This window comes from Oncorhynchus nerka, unplaced genomic scaffold (assembly GCF_034236695.1).
Source record: "Oncorhynchus nerka isolate Pitt River unplaced genomic scaffold, Oner_Uvic_2.0 unplaced_scaffold_1249, whole genome shotgun sequence".
NCBI lineage: Eukaryota > Metazoa > Chordata > Actinopteri > Salmoniformes > Salmonidae > Oncorhynchus > Oncorhynchus nerka.
The window spans coordinates 42,814-66,577 of NW_027040094.1; the positions used below are offsets into that span (position 1 = coordinate 42,814).

Below are 23,764 nucleotides of genomic sequence, written 5' to 3' on the forward strand. Positions count from 1 at the left end.
CATACCTCAACATTGGGTTTGCATCCCTAATGGCACCCTATTCCCTACGTAGTGCACTACTTTAGAGCAGGGCCCGATGGAACCCTATTCCCTACGTAGTGCACTACTTTAGAGCAGGGCCCGATGGAACCCTATTCCCTACGTAGTGCACTACTTTAGAGCAGGGCCCGATGGAACCCTATTCCCTACGTAGTGCACTACTTTAGAGCAGGGCCCGATGGAACCCTATTCCCATAGTGCACTTTAGAGCAGGGCCCGATGGAACCCTATTCCCTACACAGTGCCCTACTTTAGACCAGGGCCCATTGGGTAGTGCCCTGTATAGGGAATGATGCCATTTGGGACACAAGCCAATAACAGGATTCTCTGTTCCCTTTCTCTCATCATTGGTTTATTCCTCCGGAAAGGAATAAGGGACACTTTTTGGTCAGCTGTTACTTTGTAACAATCTTTTTAAGTGTGCCAGAATGGTCACTATTATAATGTATTCTACTATTTAATAGGCTAAACTCAAAATACAAGGCAGCATATATGACAAAAGGAAGCTAAATTAATTATATAAACTCCCTCAACAAAAAGCCAAGATCCTAAAAAGTCCACATCCGCACATTAAAACGACCCAGAATATAAGATCCATGCAACAAAAAACACACAACTAAAAGACAGGAAACCTTAAGATTCTTTCTGAACAGCTTCCGCTGTACGATGGTTTAAATACACACAGTCAGAATAATGTCATAAATATAGTGAGTTGATGGTTCGTTTAAAAACAAGACAGATGCTCCCAGCGTGAATAGAATTAGACCCCAGGACAGTTTTAAAAACACCAGCAGAACAGTTCCACAGCATCGTTCTCCATAGAATGGATGGTCTAACAGAACAGTTCCACAGCATCGTTCTCCATAGAATGGATGGTCTAACACGTCAGTAGTCACTGATATGGATGTTGGAGCCGTCCGTAGTCATTCCTGAATTGTTGACTGATTTCCTGGTCCGTCCCAAAAAGCCTATTCCCATTCTAGTGCACTACTGTTGGCCAGGGCCCATAATGCACTACTGTTGGCCAGGGCCCATAATGCACTACTGTTGGCCAGGGCCCATAATGCACTACTGTTGGCCAGGGCCCATAATGCACTACTTTTAGCCAGGACCCACCGTGCTCTGGTCAACAGTAGAGCACTACAGAAGGAAACCCATCCATGGCACCAGCCAGCAGTCACGTCTCCTGGACTGGTCATTACATGGCACTGTAGGTAGCAGCAGTCAGAACCGGCCTCCGCTTCCCTTTGATCTTCAGAGATCCATAACGGGCCTGTTGGACAGAACAGATTGTTTATCATCATCAGACTGGTATAACTCTGACCTAGTTAATATACGATAACAAGCATTACAGCCTCCTGAAACAGACCATCAGACTGGTATAACTCTGACCTGGTTAATATACGATAACAAGCATTACAGCCTCCTGAAACAGACCATCAGACTGGTATAACTCTGACCTAGTTAATATACGATAACAAGCATTACAGCCTCCTGAAACAGAACAGACCATCAGACTGGTATAACTCTGACCTAGTTAATATACGATAACAAGCATTACAGCCTCCTGAAACAGACCATCAGACTGGTATAACTCTGACCTAGTTAATATACGATAACAGGCATTACAGCCTCCTGAAACAGACCATCAGACTGGTATAACTCTGACCTAGTTAATATACGATAACAAGCATTACAGCCTCCTGAAACAGACCATCAGACTGGTATAACTCTGACCTAGTTAATATACGATAACAAGCATTACAGCCTCCTGAAACAGACCATCAGACTGGTATAACTCTGACCTAGTTAATATACGATAACAAGCATTACAGCCTCCTGAAACAGACCATCAGACTGGTATAACTCTGACCTAGTTAATATACGATAACAAGCATTACAGCCTCCTGAAACAGACCATCAGACTGGTATAACTCTGACCTAGTTAATATACGATAACAAGCATTACAGCCTCCTGAAACAGAACAGACCATCAGACTGGTATAACTCTGACCTAGTTAATATACGATAACAAGCATTACAGCCTCCTGAAACAGACCATCAGACTGGTATAACTCTGACCTGGTTAATATACGATAACAGGCATTACAGCCTCCTGAAACAGACCATCAGACTGGTATAACTCTGACCTAGTTAATATACGATAACAAGCATTACAGCCTCCTGAAACAGACCATCAGACTGGTATAACTCTGACCTAGTTAATATACGATAACAAGCATTACAGCCTCCTGAAACAGACCATCAGACTGGTATAACTCTGACCTAGTTAATATACGATAACAAGCATTACAGCCTCCTGAAACAGACCATCAGACTGGTATAACTCTGACCTAGTTAATATACGATAACAAGCATTACAGCCTCCTGAAACAGACCATCAGACTGGTATAACTCTGACCTAGTTAATATACGATAACAAGCATTACAGCCTCCTGAAACAGACCATCAGACTGGTATAACTCTGACCTGGTTAATACACGATAACAAGCAGAGTGACATCTCTACAGTGTGTTATATTCAGACAGACATCTCTACAGTGTGTTATATTCAGACAGACATCTCTACAGTGTGTTATATTCAGACAGACATCTCTACAGTGTGTTATATTCAGACAGACATCTCTACAGTGTGTTATATTCAGACAGACATCTCTACAGTGTGTTATATTCAGACAGACATCTTTACAGTGTGTTATATTCAGACAGACATCTCTACAGTGTGTTATATTCAGACAGACATCTCTACAGTGTGTTATATTCAGACAGACATCTTTACAGTGTGTTATATTCAGACTTACATCTTTGCGGGCTTTAGAGTGTGTTATATTCAGACAGACATCTTTGCGGGCTTTAGAGTGTGTTATATTCAGACTTACATCTTTGCGGGCTTTAGAGCGCACGATCTTGACACTCTGGGACCTCCTCAGACCTCTCTGGGTGACAGCCTCGTCCTCTGAGAAAAGTTGTTCCTCCTCCTCGTCTGTCCTGTCCTCCTGATCATAGTACTCTGGGGAGACATGTCCCTATCAGTTAGACATGGTTCTCTGGGGAGACATGTCCCTATCAGTTAGACAGGGTACTCTGGGGAGACATGTCCCTATCAGTTAGACAGGGTACTCTGGGGAGACATGTCCCTATCAGTTAGACAGGGTACTCTGGGGAGACATGTCCCTATCAGTTAGACAGGGTACCTGGGAGACATGTCCATATAGTTAGACAGGGTACTCTGGGGAGACATGTCCCTATCAGTTTACTCTGGGAGACATGTCTATATCAGTTAGACATGGTACTCTGGGGAGACATGTCTATAGTTAGACAGGGTACAGACATGTCCCTATCAGTTAGACAGGGTACTCTGGGGAGACATGTCCCTATCAGTTAGACAGGGTACTCTGGGGAGACATGTCCCTATCAGTTAGGGGTACTTGGGGAGACATGTCCCTATCAGTTAGACAGGGTACTCTGGGGAGACATGTCCTTATCAGTTAGACAGGTCCCTATCAGTTAGACAGGGTACTCTGGGGAGACAGGTCCCTATCAGTTAGACAGGGTACTCTGGGGAGACAGGTCCCTATCAGTTAGGCATAGTACTCTGGGGAGACAGGTCCCTATCAGTTAGGCATAGTACTCTGGGGAGACATGTCCCTATCAGTTAGACAGGGTTCTCTAGGTAGACATGTCCCTATCAGTTAGACAGGGTACTCTGGGGAGACAGGTCCCTATCAGTTAGGCAAGGTACTCTGGGGAGACATGTCCCTATCAGTTAGACAGGGTACTCTGGGGAGACATGTCCCTATCAGTTAGACAGGGTACTCTGGGGAGACATGTCCCTATCAGTTAGACAGGGTACTCTGGGGAGACATGTCCATATGAGTTAGACAGGGTACTCTGGGGAGACATGTCCCTATCAGTTAGACATGGTACTCTGGGGAGACATGTCCATATCAGTTAGACAGGGTACTCTGGGGAGACATGTCCCTATCAGTTAGACATGTCCATATCAGTTAGACGGGGTACTCTGGGGAGACATGTCCCTATCAGTTAGACAGGGTACTCTGGGGAGACATGTCCCTATCAGTTAGACAGGGTACTCTGGGGAGACATGTCCCTATCAGTTAGACAGGGTACTCTGGGGAGACATGTCCCTATCAGTTAGACAGGGTACTCTGGGGAGACAGGTCCCTATCAGTTAGGCAAGGTACTCTGGGGAGACATGTCCCTATCAGTTAGACAGGGTACTATCAGTTAGGCATAGTACTCTGGGGAGACATGTCCCTATCATTTAGACAGGGTACTCTGGGGAGACAGGTCCCTATCAGTTAGGCAGGGTACTCTGGGGAGACATGTCCCTATCAGTTAGACAGGGTACTATCAGTTAGGCATAGTACTCTGGGGAGACATGTCCCTATCAGTTAGACAGGGTACTCTGGGGAGACATGTCCCTATCAGTTAGGCATAGTACTCTGGGGAGACATGTCCCTATCAGTTAGACAGGGTACTCTGGGGAGACATGTCCCTATCAGTTAGACAGGGTACTCTGGGGAGACATGTCCCTATCAGTTAGACAGGTCCCTATCAGTTAGGCATAGTACTCTGGGGAGACATGTCCATATCAGTTAGACAGGTCCCTATCAGTTAGGCATAGTACTCTGGGGAGACATGTCCATATCAGTTAGACAGGGTACTCTGGGGAGACATGTCCCTATCAGTTAGACAGGTCCCTATCAGTTAGACAGGGTACTCTGGGGAGACATGTCCCTATCAGTTAGACAGGTCCCTATCAGTTAGGCATAGTACTCTGGGGAGACATGTCCCTATCAGTTAGACAGGGTACACTGGGGAGACATGTCCCTATCAGTTAGACAGGTCCCTATCAGTTAGGCATAGTACTCTGGGGAGACATGTCCATTTCAGTTAGACATGTCCATATCAGTTAGACAGGGTACTCTGGGGAGACATGTCCATTTCAGTTAGACATGTCCATATTATTTAGACAGGGTACTCTGGGAAGACATGTCCATATCAGTTAGACATGTCCATATCAGTTAGACAGGGTACTCTGGGGAGACATGTCCATATCAGTTAGACATGTCCATATCAGTTAGACAGGGTACTCTGGGGAGACATGTCCATATCAGTTAGACAGGGTACTCTGGGGAGACATGTCCATATTATTTAGACAGGGTACTCTGGGAAGACATGTCCATATCAGTTAGACATGTCCATATCAGTTAGACAGGGTACTCTGGGGAGACATGTCCATAGCAGTTAGACATAGTACTCTGGGAAGACATGTCCATATCAGTTAGACAGGGTACTCTGGGGAGACATGTCCCTATCAGTTAGACAGGGTACTCTGGGGAGACATGTCCCTATCAGTTAGACAGGGTACTCTGGGGAGACATGTCCCTATCAGTTAGACATGGTACTCTGGGGAGACATGTCCCTATCAGTTAGACATGTCCCTATCAGTTAGACATGTCCCTATCAGTTAGACAGGGTACTCTGGGGAGACATGTCCATATCAGTTAGACAGGGTACTCTGGGAAGACATGTCCATATCAGTGAGACATGTCCCTATCAGTTAGACAGGTCCCTATCAGTTAGACAGGATACAACTAAACCAGAAGAAGGTTATCTTGGTCTTCTGACCAGACTCTTAGGTCGTGTCCTCATGGTAGAAGTGCTGAGTCCGAGGGGGGCTGACTGACATTCTGACTGGTGTGTTGGAGAGAGAGAGAGAGAGACAGGCTGCCTGGGGATAGAGCCAATCACTGGGGATGAATTCCACAGCTGAGGCCACAACAACCAACGGTGTTATCCCCTAACAGATTGCTATAACATACACTACATGACCTAAAGTATGTGTAAACTGTGCAGGACAGTCAAGTTCTTCCACACTGATCTCCACAAACCATTTCTGATTGGACCACACTTTGTGCATGAGGGCATTGTCATGGTGAAACAGGAAATGGCCTTCCCCAAACTGTTGCCACAAAGTTGGAAGCACAGAATCATCTAGAATGTCATTGTGCGCTGTAGTGTTAAGATTTCCCTTCACTGGAACTAAGGGTCCTGAACCATGAAAAACAGCCCCAGACAATTATTCCTCCTCCACCAAACTTTACAGTTGGCACGATGCATTGGGGAAGGTAACGTTCTCCTAGCATCCACCAAACTTTACAGTTGGCACGATGCATTGGGGAAGGTAACGTTCTCCTAGCATCCACCAAACTTTACAGTTGGCACGATGCATTGGGGAAGGTAACGTTTTCCTAGCATCCACCAAACTTTACAGTTGGCACGATGCATTGGGGAAGGTAACGTTCTCCTAGCATCCACCAAACTTTACAGTTGGCACGATGCATTGGGGAAGGTAACGTTCTCCTAGCATCCACCAAACTTTACAGTTGGCACGATGCATTGGGGAAGGTAACGTTTTCCTAGCATCCACCAAACTTTACAGTTGGCACGATGCATTGGGGAAGGTAACGTTCTCCTAGCATCCACCAAACTTTACAGTTGGCACATGCCACGTTCTCCTAACCAAACTTTACAGTTGGCACGATGCATTGGGGAAGGTAACGTTCTCCTGGCATCAGCCAAACCCAGATTCGTCCGTCAGACAGCCAGTTGGTGAAACATGATTCATCACTCCAGAGAACAAGTTTCCACTGATCCACAGTCCAATGGTGGCGAGATTTACACCACTCCATCACCACTACTGACTGACTGGGGCTGTTCTGTAATATCACTGGGCTACGACCCCTACTAACTGACTGGGGCTGTTCTGTAATATCATGACTGGGATATGACCCCTACTAACTGACTGGGGCTGTTCTGTAATACCATCACTGGGATATGATCCCTACTAACTGACTGGGGCTGTTCTGTAATATCACTGGGCTATGACCCCTACTAACTGACTGGGGCTGTTCTGTAATACCATCACTGGGCTATGACCCCTACTAACTGACTGGGGCTGTTCTGTAATATCACTGGGCTATGACCCCTACTAACTGACTGGGGCTGTTCTGTAATATCACTGGGCTATGACCCCTACTAACTGACTGGGGCTGTTCTGTAATATCACTGGGCTATGACCCCTACTAACTGACTGGGGCTGTTCTGTAATACCATCACTGGGCTATGACCCCTACTAACTGACTGGGGCTGTTCTGTAATATCATCACTGGGCTATGACCCCTACTAACTGACTGGGGCTGTTCTGTAATATCACTGGGCTATGACCCCTACTAACTGACTGGGGCTGTTCTGTAATACCATCACTGGGCTATGACCCCTACTAACTGACTGGGGCTGTTCTGTAATATCATCACTGGGCTATGACCCCTACTAACTGACTGGGGCTGTTCTGTAATATCACTGGGCTACAACCCCTACTAACTGACTGGGGCTGTTCTGTAATATCACTGGGCTATGACCCCTACTAACTGACTGGGGCTGTTCTGTAATATCACTGGGCTATGACCCCTACTAACTGACTGGGGCTGTTCTGTAATATCATCACTGGGCTATGACCCCTACTAACTGACTGGGGCTGTTCTGTAATATCACTGGGCTATGACCCCTACTAACTGACTGGGGCTGTTCTGTAATATCACTGGGCTATGACCCCTACTAACTGACTGGGGCTGTTCTGTAATATCATCACTGGGCTATGACCCCTACTAACTGACTGGGGCTGTTCTGTAATATCATCACTGGGCTATGACCCCTACTAACTGACTGGGGCTGTTCTGTAATATCATCACTGGGCTATGACCCCTACTAACTGACTGGGGCTGTTCTGTAATATCATCACTGGGCTATGACCCCTACTAACTGACTGGGGCTGTTCTGTAATATCATCACTGGGCTATGACCCCTACTAACTGACTGGGGCTGTTCTGTAATATCACTGGGCTATGACCCCTACTAACTGACTGGGGCTGTTCTGTAATATCATCACTGGGCTATGACCCCTACTAACTGACTGGGGCTGTTCTGTAATATCATCACTGGGCTATGACCCCTACTAACTGACTGGGGCTGTTCTGTAATACCATCACTGGGCTATGACCCCTACTAACTGACTGGGGCTGTTCTGTAATACCATCACTGGGCTATGACCCCTACTAACTGACTGGGGCTGTTCTGTAATATCACTGGGCTATGACCCCTACTAACTGACTGGGGCTGTTCTGTAATATCATCACTGGGCTATGACCCTACTAACTGACTGGGGCTGTTCTGTAATATCATCACTGGGCTATGACCCCTACTAACTGACTGGGGCTGTTCTGTAATATCACTGGGCTATGACCCCTACTAACTGACTGGGGCTGTTCTGTAATATCACTGGGCTATGACCCCTACTAACTGACTGGGGCTGTTCTGTAATATCACTGGGCTATGACCCTACTAACTGACTGGGGATGTTCTGTAATATCACTGGGCTACCCTACTAACTGACTGGGGCTGTTCTGTAATATCATCACTGGGCTATGACCCCTACTAACTGACTGGGGCTGTTCTGTAATATCATCACTGGGCTATGACCCCTACTAACTGACTGGGGCTGTTCTGTAATATCACCCCTACCCCTAACTGACTGGGGCTGTTCTGTAATATCATCACTGGGCTATGACCCCTACTAACTGACTGGGGCTGTTCTGTAATACCATCACTGGGCTATGACCCCTACTAACTGACTGGGGCTGTTCTGTAATATCATGACTGGGCTATGACCCCTACTAACTGACTGGGGCTGTTCTGTAATATCATGACCCCTACTAACTGACTGGGGTTCTGTATGACCCCTACTAACTGACTGGGGCTGTTCTGTAATATCACTGGGCTATGACCCCTACTAACTGACTGGGGCTGTTCTGTAATACATCACTGGGCTATGACCCCTACTAACTGACTGGGGCTGTTCTGTAATATCACTGGGCTATGACCCCTACTAACTGACTGGGGCTGTTCTGTAATATCACTGGGCTACAACCCCTACTAACTGACTGGGTCTGTTCTGTAATACCATCACTGGGCTATGACCCCTACTAACTGACTGGGGCTGTTCTGTAATATCACTGGGCTATGACCCCTACTAACTGACTGGGGCTGTTCTGTAATATCATCACTGGGCTATGACCCCTACTAACTGACTGGGGCTGTTCTGTAATATCACTGGGCTATGACCCCTACTAACTGACTGGGGCTGTTCTGTAATATCATCACTGGGCTATGACCCCTACTAACTGACTGGGGCTGTTCTGTAATATCACTGGGCTATGACCCCTACTAACTGACTGGGGCTGTTCTGTAATATCATCACTGGGCTATGACCCCTACTAACTGACTGGGGCTGTTCTGTAATATCATCACTGGGCTATGACCCCTACTAACTGACTGGGGCTGTTCTGTAATATCACTGGGCTATGACCCCTACTAACTGACTGGGGCTGTTCTGTAATATCACTGGGCTATGACCCCTACTAACTGACTGGGGCTGTTCTGTAATATCACTGGGCTATGACCCCTACTAACTGACTGGGGCTGTTCTGTAATATCATCACTGGGCTATGACCCCTACTAACTGACTGGGGCTGTTCTGTAATATCACTGGGCTATGACCCCTACTAACTGACTGGGGCTGTTCTGTAATATCATCACTGGGCTATGACCCCTACTAACTGACTGGGGCTGTTCTGTAATATCATCACTGGGCTATGACCCCTACTAACTGACTGGGGCTGTTCTGTAATATCATCACTGGGCTATGACCCCTACTAACTGACTGGGGCTGTTCTGTAATATCATCACTGGGCTATGACCCTACTAACTGACTGGGGCTGTTCTGTAATATCACTGGGCTATGACCCCTACTAACTGACTGGGGCTGTTCTGTAATATCATCACTGGGCTATGACCCCTACTAACTGACTGGGGCTGTTCTGTAATATCACTGGGCTATGACCCCTACTAACTGACTGGGGCTGTTCTGTAATATCATCACTGGGCTATGACCCCTACTAACTGACTGGGGCTGTTCTGTAATACCATCACTGGGCTATGACCCCTACTAACTGACTGGGGCTGTTCTGTAATATCATCACTGGGCTATGACCCCTACTAACTGACTGGGGCTGTTCTGTAATATCATCACTGGGCTATGACCCCTACTAACTGACTGGGGCTGTTCTGTAATATCACTGGGCTATGACCCCTACTAACTGACTGGGGCTGTTCTGTAATATCATCACTGGGCTATGACCCCTACTAACTGACTGGGGCTGTTCTGTAATATCACTGGGCTATGACCCCTACTAACTGACTGGGGCTGTTCTGTAATATCATCACTGGGCTATGACCCCTACTAACTGACTGGGGCTGTTCTGTAATACCATCACTGGGCTATGACCCCTACTAACTGACTGGGGCTGTTCTGTAATATCACTGGGCTATGACCCCTACTAACTGACTGGGGCTGTTCTGTAATATCATCACTGGGCTATGACCCCTACTAACTGACTGGGGCTGTTCTGTAATACCATCACTGGGCTATGACCCCTACTAACTGACTGGGTCTGTTCTGTAATATCACTGGGCTATGACCCCTACTAACTGACTGGGGCTGTTCTGTAATATCACTGGGCTATGACCCCTACTAACTGACTGGGGCTGTTCTGTAATATCACTGGGCTATGACCCCTACTAACTGACTGGGGCTGTTCTGTAATATCACTGGGCTATGACCCTACTAACTGACTGGGGCTGTTCTGTAATATCACTGGGCTATGACCCTACTAACTGACTGGGGCTGTTCTGTAATATCACTGGGCTATGACCCCTACTAACTGACTGGGGCTGTTCTGTAATATCATCACTGGGCTATGACCCCTACTAACTGACTGGGGCTGTTCTGTAATATCACTGGGCTATGACCCTACTAACTGACTGGGGCTGTTCTGTAATATCACTGGGCTATGACCCCTACTAACTGACTGGGGCTGTTCTGTAATATCACTGGGCTATGACCCCTACTAACTGACTGGGGCTGTTCTGTAATATCACTGGGCTATGACCCCTACTAACTGACTGGGGCTGTTCTGTAATATCACTGGGCTATGACCCCTACTAACTGACTGGGGCTGTTCTGTAATATCATCACTGGGCTATGACCCCTACTAACTGACTGGGGCTGTTCTGTAATATCACTGGGCTATGACCCCTACTAACTGACTGGGGCTGTTCTGTAATATCATCACTGGGCTATGACCCCTACTAACTGACTGGGGCTGTTCTGTAATATCATCACTGGGCTATGACCCCTACTAACTGACTGGGGCTGTTCTGTAATATCATCACTGGGCTATGACCCCTACTAACTGACTGGGGCTGTTCTGTAATATCATCACTGGGCTATGACCCTACTAACTGACTGGGGCTGTTCTGTAATACCATCACTGGGCTATGACCCTACTAACTGACTGGGGCTGTTCTGTAATACCATCACTGGGCTATGACCCCTACTAACTGACTGGGGCTGTTCTGTAATACCATCACTGGGCTATGACCCCTACTAACTGACTGGGGCTGTTCTGTAATACCATCACTGGGCTATGACCCCTACTAACTGACTGGGGCTGTTCTGTAATATCATCACTGGGCTATGACCCCTACTAACTGACTGGGGCTGTTCTGTAATATCATCACTGGGCTATGACCCCTACTAACTGACTGGGGCTGTTCTGTAATATCACTGGGCTATGACCCCTACTAACTGACTGGGGCTGTTCTGTAATATCACTGGGCTACAACCCCTACTAACTGACTGGGTCTGTTCTGTAATATCATCACTGGGCTATGACCCCTACTAACTGCCCAGAACTGACTGGGGCTGTTCTGTAATATCACTGGGCTATGACCCCTACTAACTGACTGGGGCTGTTCTGTAATACCATCACTGGGCTATGACCCCTACTAACTGACTGGGGCTGTTCTGTAATATCACTGGGCTATGACCCCTACTAACTGACTGGGGCTGTTCTGTAATATCACTGGGCTATGACCCCTACTAACTGACTGGGGCTGTTCTGTAATACCATCACTGGGCTATGACCCCTACTAACTGACTGGGGCTGTTCTGTAATATCACTGGGCTATGACCCCTACTAACTGACTGGGGCTGTTCTGTAATACCATCACTGGGCTATGACCCCTACTAACTGACTGGGGCTGTTCTGTAATACCATCACTGGGCTATGACCCCTACTAACTGACTGGGGCTGTTCTGTAATATCACTGGGCTATGACCCCTACTAACTGACTGGGGCTGTTCTGTAATATCACTGGGCTATGACCCCTACTAACTGACTGGGGCTGTTCTGTAATACCATCACTGGGCTATGACCCCTACTAACTGACTGGGGCTGTTCTGTAATATCACTGGGCTATGACCCCTACTAACTGACTGGGGCTGTTCTGTAATACCATCACTGGGCTATGACCCCTACTAACTGACTGGGGCTGTTATGTGTTGTGAGTCACAACAGCTGCCATTCTACCAGCCTCCACCAGGGGGCAGCAGTAACATAGTAACAGCCTCCAGTCCTCCTCTCCTTTGTTCCTGTAGTCACATCTGCTCTCCATTCTAGAAAGATCCTTGGGATCTGGAGCCACTATTAACTCTACAAGGCTGTTCATATTTGTTTGAGGATTTAAACTTTCTGCAACCTAAGAAATGTTTTTTTTTTATGCTAGCCTTCACACAGTCCAAGGCAAACTGGTATCAGATGAAGCTATTGAGCCCTATTGGTTGACAGCTGTTTTAGGAGAAATATCTAATTCTCCATATCAGATATCATTTTCCTAGTACGACAAAAGGTGAGGAGCCCATTCCATTCATCCCACTAATGATTTATTTATCTGTCTAGCATACCTCTGACTGGTCATGGCTGAGCTAGTCCAGAACAGCCCAGAACAGTCCAGCCCAGAGCAGTCCAGCCCAGAGCAGTCCAGCCCAGAGCAGTCCAGCCCAGAGCAGTCCAGCCAAGAGCATACTTGCGTGATGACGAGTAATGTGACTATCCCTCCCTGAGAACAGAACTAACCAACCCCTCCCTGTACTGATCCTCTGTCAACCTGAGTAGAACAGAACCAACCCCTCCCTGTACTGATCCTCTGTCAACCTGAGTAGAACAGAACCAACCCCTCCCTGTACTGATCCTCTGTCAACCTGAGGTGAACAGAACCAACCCCTCCCTGTACTGATCCTCTGTCAACCTGAGGTGAACAGAACCAACCCCTCCCTGTACTCATCCTCTGTCAACCTGAGGAGAACAGAACCAACCCCTCCCTGTACTGATCCTCTGTCAACCTGAGTAGAACAGAACCAACCCCTCCCTGTACTGATCCTCTGTCAACCTGAGTAGAACAGAACCAACCAACCCCTCCCTGTACTGATCCTCTGTCAACCTGAGTAGAACAGAACCAACCAACCCCTCCCTGTACTGATCCTCTGTCAACCTGAGGAGAACAGAACCAACCCCTCCCTGTACTGATCCTCTGTCAACCTGAGTAGAACAGAACCAACCAACCCCTCCCTGTACTGATCCTCTGTCAACCTGAGTAGAACAGAACCAACCAACCCCTCCCTGTACTGATCCTCTGTCAACCTGAGTAGAACAGAACCAACCCCTCCCTGTACTGATCCTCTGTCAACCTGAGGTAGAACAGAACCAACCCCTCCCTGTACTGATCCTCTGTCAACCTGAGGAGAACAGAACCAACCCCTCCCTGTACTGATCCTCTGTCAACCTGAGGAGAACAGAACCAACCCCTCCCTTACTGATCCTCTGTCAACCTGAGGAGAACAGAACCAACCAACCCCTCCCTGTACTGATCCTCTGTCAACCTGAGTAGAACAGAACCAACCCCTCCCTGTACTGATCCTCTGTCAACCTGAGTAGAACAGAACCAACCCCTCCCTGTACTGATCCTCTGTCAACCTGGAGTAGAACAGAACCAACCAACCCTGTACTGATCCTCTGTCAACCTGAGTAGAACAGAACCAACCCCTCCCTGTACTGATCCTCTGTCAACCTGAGGAGAACAGAACCAACCCCTCCCTGTACTGATCCTCTGTCAACCTGAGGAGAACAGAACCAACCCCTCCCTGTACTGATCCTCTGTCAACCTGAGGTGAACAGAACCAACCCCTCCCTGGGAGGATCCTCTGTTACCTGGGAGGGTTAAACCAACCCCTCCCAGGGAGGGTTAACCCGTGTTACTCATAGGGAGGGTTAACCCGTGTTACTCATAGGGAGGGTTAACCCGTGTTACTCATAGGGAGGGTTAACCCATGTTACTCATAGGGAGGGTTAACCCATGTTACTCATAGGGAACAGGGAGGGTTAACCCATGTTACTCACAGGGAGGGTTAACCCATGTTACTCACAGGGAGGGTTAACCCATGTTACTCATAGGGAACAGGGAGGGTTAACCCATGTTACTCACAGGGAGGGTTAACCCATGTTACTCACAGGGAGGGTTAACCCATGTTACTCATAGGGAGGGTTAACCCATGTTACTCATAGGGAGGGTTAACCCGTGTTACTCATAGGGAGGGTTAACCCATGTTACTCAACACAGACCCAGCTATAGAGTCATAGGGAGGGTTAACCCATGTTACTCATAGGGAGGGTTAACCCACGTTACTCACAGGGAGGGTTAACCCACGTTACTCAACACAGACCCAGCTATAGAGTCATAGGGAGGGTTAACCCGTGTTACTCATAGGGAGGGTTAACCCGTGTTACTCATAGGGAGGGTTAACCCACGTTACTCAACACAGACCCAGCTATAGAGTCATAGGGAGGGTTAACCCACGTTACTCATAGGGAGGGTTAACCCGTGTTACTCAAGGGACAGAGGGTTAACCCAGCTATAGGGAGGGTCATAGGGAGGGTTAACCCACGTTACTCAACACAGACCCAGCTATAGAGTCATAGGGAGGGTTAACCCACGTTACTCAACACAGACCCAGCTATAGAGTCATAGGGAGGGTTAACCCATGTTACTCATAGGGAGGGTTAACCCGTGTTACTCACAGGGAGGGTTAACCCACGTTACTCACAGGGAGGGTTAACCCGTGTTACTCAAGGGTTACAGACCCAGCTATAGTTAGTCATAGGGAGGGTTAACCCATGTTACTCATAGGGAAACCCGTGTTACTCATAGGGAGGGTTAACCCATGTTACTCATAGGGAGGGTTAACCCATGTTACTCATAGGGAGGGTTAACCCACGTTACTCATAGGGAGGGTTAACCCGTGTTACTCATAGGGAGGGTTAACCCATGTTACTCATAGGGAGGGTTAACCCGTGTTACTCATAGGGAGGGTTAACCCGTGTTACTCACAGGGAGGGTTAACCCGTGTTACTCACAGGGAGGGTTAACCCACGTTACTCAACACAGACCCAGCTATAGAGGATGTTTGAGGAAGGTGGAGACCAGAGTCTTACTGTGGTATAATTGGCTCCCTCCTCAAATCAATGATTAACAGACCAGTGGAAGGTACTAGGTGATGGGTTCATGTAAGGACCTGTGTGTGTGTGTGTGTGTGTGTGTGTGTGTGGGGGGGAACATGTCCTACCTGTTCTGTCGGTCGAGTTTGCGGCGAGCGCCCTCCTGCTCACGGCAGGGTTGCCGGCATGGGCCGTATAGATCTGATTGGCTGCTGTGTCGTCGAGGGGTATCTGAGTCAGGTCGTGCATACTGAAGCTCCTCAGCTTCTCTGTGATCGCCCCCTGGCCCTACACACACACACACACACAGTTAGAGTCACCACAGGGATAACACTGTCCTCTAAACGCCTCCCCTCTCCTCATGACATCATGGCTCCAGTATCTTACTGTGCTCCGACAAAATACAGTAACAGGCTGAGGGAGTGTTTGTGTTCTGATACAGTAACAGGCTGAGGGAGTGTTTGTGTTCTGATACAGTAACAGGCTGAGGGAGTGTTTGTGTTCTGATACAGTAACAGGCTGAGGGAGTGTTTGTGTTCTGATACAGTAACAGGCTGAGGGAGTGTTTGTGTTCTGATACAGTAACAGGCTGAGGGAGTGTTTGTGTTGTTGTGTTCTGATACAGTAACAGGCTGAGGGAGTGTTTGTGTTCTGATACAGTAACAGGCTGAGGGAGTGTTTGTGTTGTTGTGTTCTGATACAGTAACAGGCTGAGGGAGTGTTTGTGTTCTGATACAGTAACAGACTGAGGGAGTGTTTGTGTTGTTGTGTTCTGATACAGTAACAGGCTGAGGGAGTGTTTGTGTTCTGATACAGTAACAGGCTGAGGGAGTGTTTGTGTTGTTGTGTTCTGATACAGTAACAGGCTGAGGGAGTGTTTGTGTTCTGATACAGTAACAGGCTGAGGGAGTGTTTGTGTTCTGATACAGTAACAGGCTGAGGGAGTGTTTGTGTTCTGATACAGTAACAGGCTGAGGGAGTGTTTGTGTTGTTGTGTTCTGATACAGTAACAGGCTGAGGGAGTGTTTGTGTTGTTGTGTTCTGATACAGTAACAGGCTGAGGGAGTGTTTGTGTTCTGTAACAGACTGATACAGGGCTGAGTGTGTTCTGATACAGTAACAGGCTGAGGGAGTGTTTGTGTTCTGATACAGTAACAGGCTGAGGGAGTGTTTGTGTTGTTGTGTTCTGATACAGTAACAGGCTGAGGGAGTGTTTGTGTTGTTGTGTTCTGATACAGTAACAGGCTGAGGGAGTGTTTGTGTTCTGATACAGTAACAGGCTGAGGGAGTGTTTGTGTTCTGATACAGTAACATGCTGAGGGAGTGTTTGTGTTGTTGTGTTCTGATACAGTAACAGGCTGAGGGAGTGTTTGTGTTCTGATACAGTAACAGGCTGAGGGAGTGTTTGTGTTCTGATACAGTAACAGGCTGAGGGAGTGTTTGTGTTCTGATACAGTAACAGGCTGAGGGAGTGTTTGTGTTCTGATACAGTAACAGGCTGAGGGAGTGTTTGTGTTTGTGTAAAACTACTACATAAGTTAAATTCCTAGAATCTATTCACAGTGTTTATCATCGTGTTTTCAAACAGCTTATGACAACGCAGAACCTTTTCCATAACAGAACTGGGGAACAGACAGGATGTGTACTATCATGAAGGGAACATTAGTGGTTGTGTGTGCAGCACAGCTTGACAACATCACAGAAAATACCAAAACGATAAAAGACTAGCAAATGCCATAAAAAAAACGATGAATAGGTGAATCTATGAATGATCTGAGTAGGGCTGGGCGGTATACTGTGTTTAGCGATATACCGGTATTGATGCACGGACTGGTTTGGCTTTTTAACTTTACCTTCTAATGTTTGACTTGTTAAATGAGATGGCAGTGTGTAACGTCCATGTGTTCCTCCTCTCTCTTTATGACGCCTTCCGCACACACCTAGCCCCGCCCCATGTCACTCAAGGAGCGCATTGGATGTTCCTCGACCACGTGACCCGTGTGTTCAGTCTGCCTGGTCAATGCAGCACAAGTAACACTGTTGACGACAACAATGCTGCTTTCCCTTTGCTTCTTAATATATACATATACTAGCGTTCTATAATTACACTATTAGCTTGTTTTTCTTTTCTTAGTAAGTTCTTCCTAAATCTTGTTAGCCGCTAATTGTTAGCCACTAATGCTAATCGCTAGCTAGCTAATAAATGTACTGCGTAAGAGCAAACGTAACTTAGCTAGCTAATACAGCCTGATAATACCAGTGATTGTGGAGGCCTAAATCAGCATGTTGTTTGTGCAACAGTGTCTTATAAATTAAAGAGGTAAAACGCAACGCAAGAATATGTTAGCTACATGAAGTAGTTATGACAACACGTTCAATCTAGCCAAAGATTATAGGATCCCCTAGGAAACACTTATCAACACATTAGTTCCTACCCTGTCACATCAACTCCTCCCTGGCGGCAATTTCATTCGTTGTCTCAGTCAAACACTGTATTAAAAGTGCCCAATTATATTTTAACTATATAATTATAATATACATTCTAATCCCATGATTCCAACAGTTAACCCAAGTGTTTCGCTCTAAATCTCAAGTCAAATTGCAACATTTGGTTAAAAATAAGGCCCAGATGACTTGCCCATATAATGCAGGCCTACGGGACAGTGTGGAAATTTTCAATATGCAGAAATTGAATTTACAAAAAAATTGCTATAATCGTGATATGTATCATTATCGGGATATGTGAGATTTTGGCCATAATCGCCCAGCCCTAGATCTGAGGTATTTCTTCATGCTACAGTAAAATATATCTCTATCATTATTACCTCAGAGAGCTGCCACTAGTAGTGCTGTGCCCCTAGAGACAGACTGCATGTCAGACAAGATTGGTAGAAAGACAGATCAACACCAACGTTAGAACACAGTCAAGAGGACAGGAAAACAGGACAAAAAGAATAGACTAGGAGGAGGGGAAAAGTAGAGCCATAGAAGACCTGATCAATTGGCTGGTTTGATAGAGTCAGAGTAGAGTCATAAAATATATGTATTTACAAGCTCCAGGAAGAGAGGCTGCTGGATGCAGAGTCAAGGTTATATGCGGTTTCTGACTTTGTGTTGAGAGATAGGACATAGAAAGAAGGCAGCCTATTGTTTTATCCAGGCCTGGACCGGTTGTTTATCCAGGCTCTGTCCCAGCTAGCATGCTCAGGTTGTTTATCCAGGCCTGGACCGAGGCTCTGTCTCAGCTAGCATGCTCAGGTTGTTTATCCAGGCCTGGACCAAGGCTCTGTCTCAGCTAGCATGCTCAGGTTGTTTATCCAGGCCTGGACCGAGGCTCTGTCCCAGCTAGCATGCTCAGGTTGTTTATCCAGGCCTGGACCGAGGCTCTGTCCCAGCTAGCATGCTCAGGTTGTTTATCCAGGCCTGGACCGAGGCTCTGTCCCAGCTAGCATGCTCAGGTTGTTTATCCAGGCCTGGACCGAGGCTCTGTCCCAGCTAGGCATGCTCAGGTTGTTTATCCCTCCAGCTAGCATGCTCAGGTTGTTTATCCAGGCCTGGACCGAGGCTCTGTCCCAGCTAGCATGCTCAGGTTGTTTATCCAGGCCTGGACCGAGGCTCTGTCCCAGCTAGCATGCTCAGGTTGTTTATCCAGGCCTGGACCGAGGCTCTGTCCCAGCTAGCATGCCAGCTAGCATGCTCAGGTTGTTTATCCAGGCCTGGACCGAGGCTCTGTCCCAGCTAGCATGCTCAGGTTGTTTATCCAGGCCTGGACCGAGGCTCTGTCTCAGCTAGCATGCTCAGGTTGTTTATCCAGGCCTGGACCGAGGCTCTGTCTCAGCTAGCATGCTCAGGTTGTTTATCCAGGCCTGGACAGAGGCTCTGTCCCAGCTAGCAAAATACCAAATCACTGATACATTTTGTTCATATGTTTTGATTAACTGGGTTCAAACTAATATATGTTTTCTACTAAATTCAATACATTTATTTGATTTCCTACTAAAGGTCAACACATTTTAGAATATTGTTGAATTCTGTTTTAAAATGTCTGTATTTCGTGATTCCGTCCTCGTGGCAGACTTTATAGGGCTCAACACTAGCATGTTCCTAGTGTTAGTCACAACCAGTCAGCCACCGGACACAATACCAGCACATCAATCAGATCCGTCTGGCTTCAACAGACAAGACCGACGCCTCCATGGAACTCTCTGTCTCTGAAGCAACAACGGTCCTATTAAGAGTAGAGAAGGAGAACAAACACTAGTCCCTCTGTGTTGAATCCTGATGACACAGCCCAGGGACTGACACGTGCTGCTCTGTGCATGGCTGTTAGCCCAGGGACTGACACGTGCTGCTCTGTGCATGGCTGTTAGCCCAGGGACTGACACGTGCTGCTCTGTGCATGGCTGTTAGCCCAGGGACTGGCCCGTGCTGCTCTGTGCATGGCTGTTAGCCCAGGGACTGACACGTGCTGCTCTGTGCATGGCTGTTAGCCCAGGGACTGGCACGTGCTGCTCTGTGCATGGCTGTTAGCCCAGGGACTGGCCCGTGCTGCTCTGTGCATGGCTGTTAGCCCAGGGACTGGCCCGTGCTGCTCTGTGCATGGCTGTTAGCCCAGGGACTGGCCCGTGCTGCTCTGTGCATGGCTGTTAGCCCAGGGACTTGCACGTGCTGCTCTGTGCATGGCTGTTAGCCCAGGGACTGGCCCGTGCTGCTCTGTGCATGGCTGTTAGCCCAGGGACTGGCCCGTGCTGCTCTGTGCATGGCTGTTAGCCCAGGGACTGACACGTGCTGCTCTGTGCATGGCTGTTAGCCCAGGGACTGGCCCGTGCTGCTCTGTGCATGGCTGTTAGCCCAGGGACTGGCCCGTGCTGCTCTGTGCATGGCTGTTAGCCCAGGGACTGGCCCGTGCTGCTCTGTGCATGGCTGTTAGCATTTGCTCTGTGCATGGCTGTTTGCAGTTACACTTTAGACGAACTCACGTGCTGCTCTGTGCACATTTCCACGTCAGTCCTTTAACAGACACGTTTCCACGTCAGTCCTTTAGACGACACGTTTCCACGTCAGTCCTTTAGACAGACACGTTTCCACGTCAGTCCTTTAACAGACACGTTTCCACGTCAGTCCTTTAGACAGACACGTTTCCACGTCAGTCCTTTAGACAGACACGTTTCCACGTCAGTCCTTTAGACAGACACGTTTCCACGTCAGTCCTTTAACAGACACGTTTCCACGTCAGTCCTTTAACAGACACGTTTCCACGTCAGTCCTTTAACAGACAGAAACTCCTTTACAGCGTTTCCCACGTCAGTCCTTTAACAGGACAGACACGTTTCCCCTGAAAAGTCAGTCCTTTAACAGACATGTTTCCACGTCAGTCCTTTAGACAGACACGTTTCCACGTCAGTCCTTTAGACGAACACGTTTCCACCTCAGTCCTTTAACAGTCACTTTCCACGTCACCTTCAGACACGCGTTTCCCACGTCAGTCCTTTAACAGACACGTTTCCACGTCAGTCCTTTAACAGACACGTTTCCACGTCAGTCCTTTAACAGACAGACACGTTTCCACGTCAGTCCTTTAACAGACAGACACGTTTCCACGTCAGTCCTTTAACAGACACGTTTCCACGTCAGTCCTTTAGACAGACACGTTTCCACGTCAGTCCTTTAACAGACAGACACGTTTCCACGTCAGTCCTTTAACAGACACGTTTCCACGTCAGTCCTTTAACAGACACATTTCCACGTCAGTCCTTTAACAGACACGTTTCCACGTCAGTCCTTTAACAGACACGTTTCCACGTCAGTCCTTTAACAGACACGTTTCCACGTCAGTCCTTTAACAGACAGACACGTTTCCACGTCAGTCCTTTAACAGACACTTTATCCAGAGGGACTTATTTAGGGCATTCATCTTAAGATAGCAGTTAGTAGTTAGTATATTCAGATAGCTAGGTGGACAACCACATATCACAGTATATTCAGATAGCTAGGTGGGACAACCACATATCACAGTAGTTAGTATATTCAGATAGCTAGGTGGACAACCACATATCACAGTAGTTAGTATATTCAGATAGCTAGGTGGACAACCACATATCACAGTAGTTAGTATATTCAGATAGCTAGGTGGGACAACCACATATCACAGTAGTTAGTATATTCAGATAGCTAGGTGGGACAACCACATATCACAGTAGTTAGTATATTCAGATAGCTAGGTGAGACAACCACATATCACAGTAGTTAGTATATTCAGATAGCTAGGTGGACAACCACATATCACAGTAGTTAGTATATTCAGATAGCTAGGTGGACAACCACATATCACAGTAGTTAGTATATTCAGATAGCTAGGTGAGACAACCACATATCACAGTAGTTAGTATATTCAGATAGCTAGGTGGACAACCACATATCACAGTAGTTAGTATATTCAGATAGCTAGGTGAGACAACCACATATCACAGTAGTTAGTATATTCAGATAGCTAGGTGGACAACCACATATCACAGTAGTTAGTATATTCAGATAGCTAGGTGGACAACCACATATCACAGTAGTTAGTATATTCAGATAGCTAGGTGGACAACCACATATCACAGTAGTTAGTATATTCAGATAGCTAGGTGGGACAACCACATATCACAGTAGTTAGTATATTCAGATAGCTAGGTGAGACAACCACATATCACAGTAGTTAGTATATTCAGATAGCTAGGTGGACAACCACATATCACAGTAGTTAGTATATTCAGATAGCTAGGTGAGACAACCACATATCACAGTAGTTAGTATATTCAGATAGCTAGGTGGGACAACCACATATCACAGTAGTTAGTATATTCAGATAGCTAGGTGGGACAACCACATATCACAGTAGTTAGTATATTCAGATAGCTAGGTGGGACAACCACATATCACAGTAGTTAGTATATTCAGATAGCTAGGTGGGACAACCACATATCACAGTAGTTAGTATATTCAGATAGCTAGGTGGACAACCACATATCACAGTAGTTAGTATATTCAGATAGCTAGGTGAGACAACCACATATCACAGTAGTTAGTATATTCAGATAGCTAGGTGGGACAACCACATATCACAGTAGTTAGTATATTCAGATAGCTGGTGGACAACCACATATCACAGGGTGGGGATAGTGGTGGACAACCATATCACAGTAGTTAGGTGGAGGTGGGGTGGTGAGGGTGGTGGAGGTGGGGTGGTGAGGGTGGTGGAGGTGGGGTGGTGAGGGTGGTGGGGGTGGTGGAGGTGGGGTGGTGAGGGTGGTGGAGGTGGGGTGGGGTGGTGGAGGTGGGGTGGTGGGGGTGGTGGGTGGTGGTGGGGGACTCGTGCAGTACTTGCCTTGACAGCTGCGGAGACAGCTGCAGTAGCAGCTATACTTAGGCCCTGCTTGCCGAAGGTCACCATGGTCTCGTAGCTACGCTCCTTGGCCTGGACAATGTACTCATCTATCTCCTGGTGACAACAACCGTTACAGAGACAAACAGAGAGTCAGTTCACAGAATAACAACTACAGTATGAAACAACATGTCAAAACCCTGGACAATGTACTCATCTATCTCCTGGTGACAACAACCGTTACAGAGACAAACAGAGAGTCAGTTCACAGAATAACAACTACAGTATGAAACAACATGTCAAAAAACCCATGACAACACAAAAGCTAAATATCTGGTCATCAACTGACAGCAGATCATTTTACGTGTCAGCCAGCTTTCTTAGTAGAAGGAATAAACACAAAGAATAGGATTCAAACGTTGACTGGGCTTCATATTCAATACACACAGTTTTAAAGTGCTCAGTCAGTCAGTCTTACCCTCTCTCTCGAGGACAGTAGAGGATGGAGACACTTCCGGATGAGATGAGACTAACAAATGCTCCTCATAGTACAGGGGGAACCTAGAGAGACACCACATTACAGTATTAACCTAGAGACAGCAAGTACCCTAGATAACAAATGCTATATCTTAATCTCCAGATATCTCATAGTACAGGGGAACCTAGAGAGAGACACCATAGTACATACAGGGGAAACCTACAGTATTAACCTAGAGAGACCAGATATCTCATAGTACAGGGGAACCTAGAGAGAGAGACCAGATATCTCATATCTCATAGTACAGGGGAACCTAGAGAGAGAG

The 23,764-nt window shown here is 47.1% G+C and overlaps 1 protein-coding gene across 1 annotated transcript; it reads right to left on the reverse strand.

Moving 5' to 3' along the window:
- Positions 1-245: 245 nt before the first annotated feature.
- LOC135569039 (receptor expression-enhancing protein 3-like) lies at positions 246-23,474 on the reverse strand. The gene is made up of 5 exons (XM_065015862.1): positions 23,440-23,474; positions 22,965-23,078; positions 15,724-15,883; positions 2,939-3,069; positions 246-1,312 (listed from the first exon to the last, which is right to left on the reverse strand). The coding sequence occupies exons 2-5, from the start codon at positions 23,028-23,030 to the stop codon at positions 1,238-1,240; spliced, it is 432 nt and encodes a 143-aa protein (XP_064871934.1). The 5' UTR covers positions 23,031-23,078; positions 23,440-23,474; the 3' UTR covers positions 246-1,237.
- Positions 23,475-23,764: the final 290 nt, after the last annotated feature.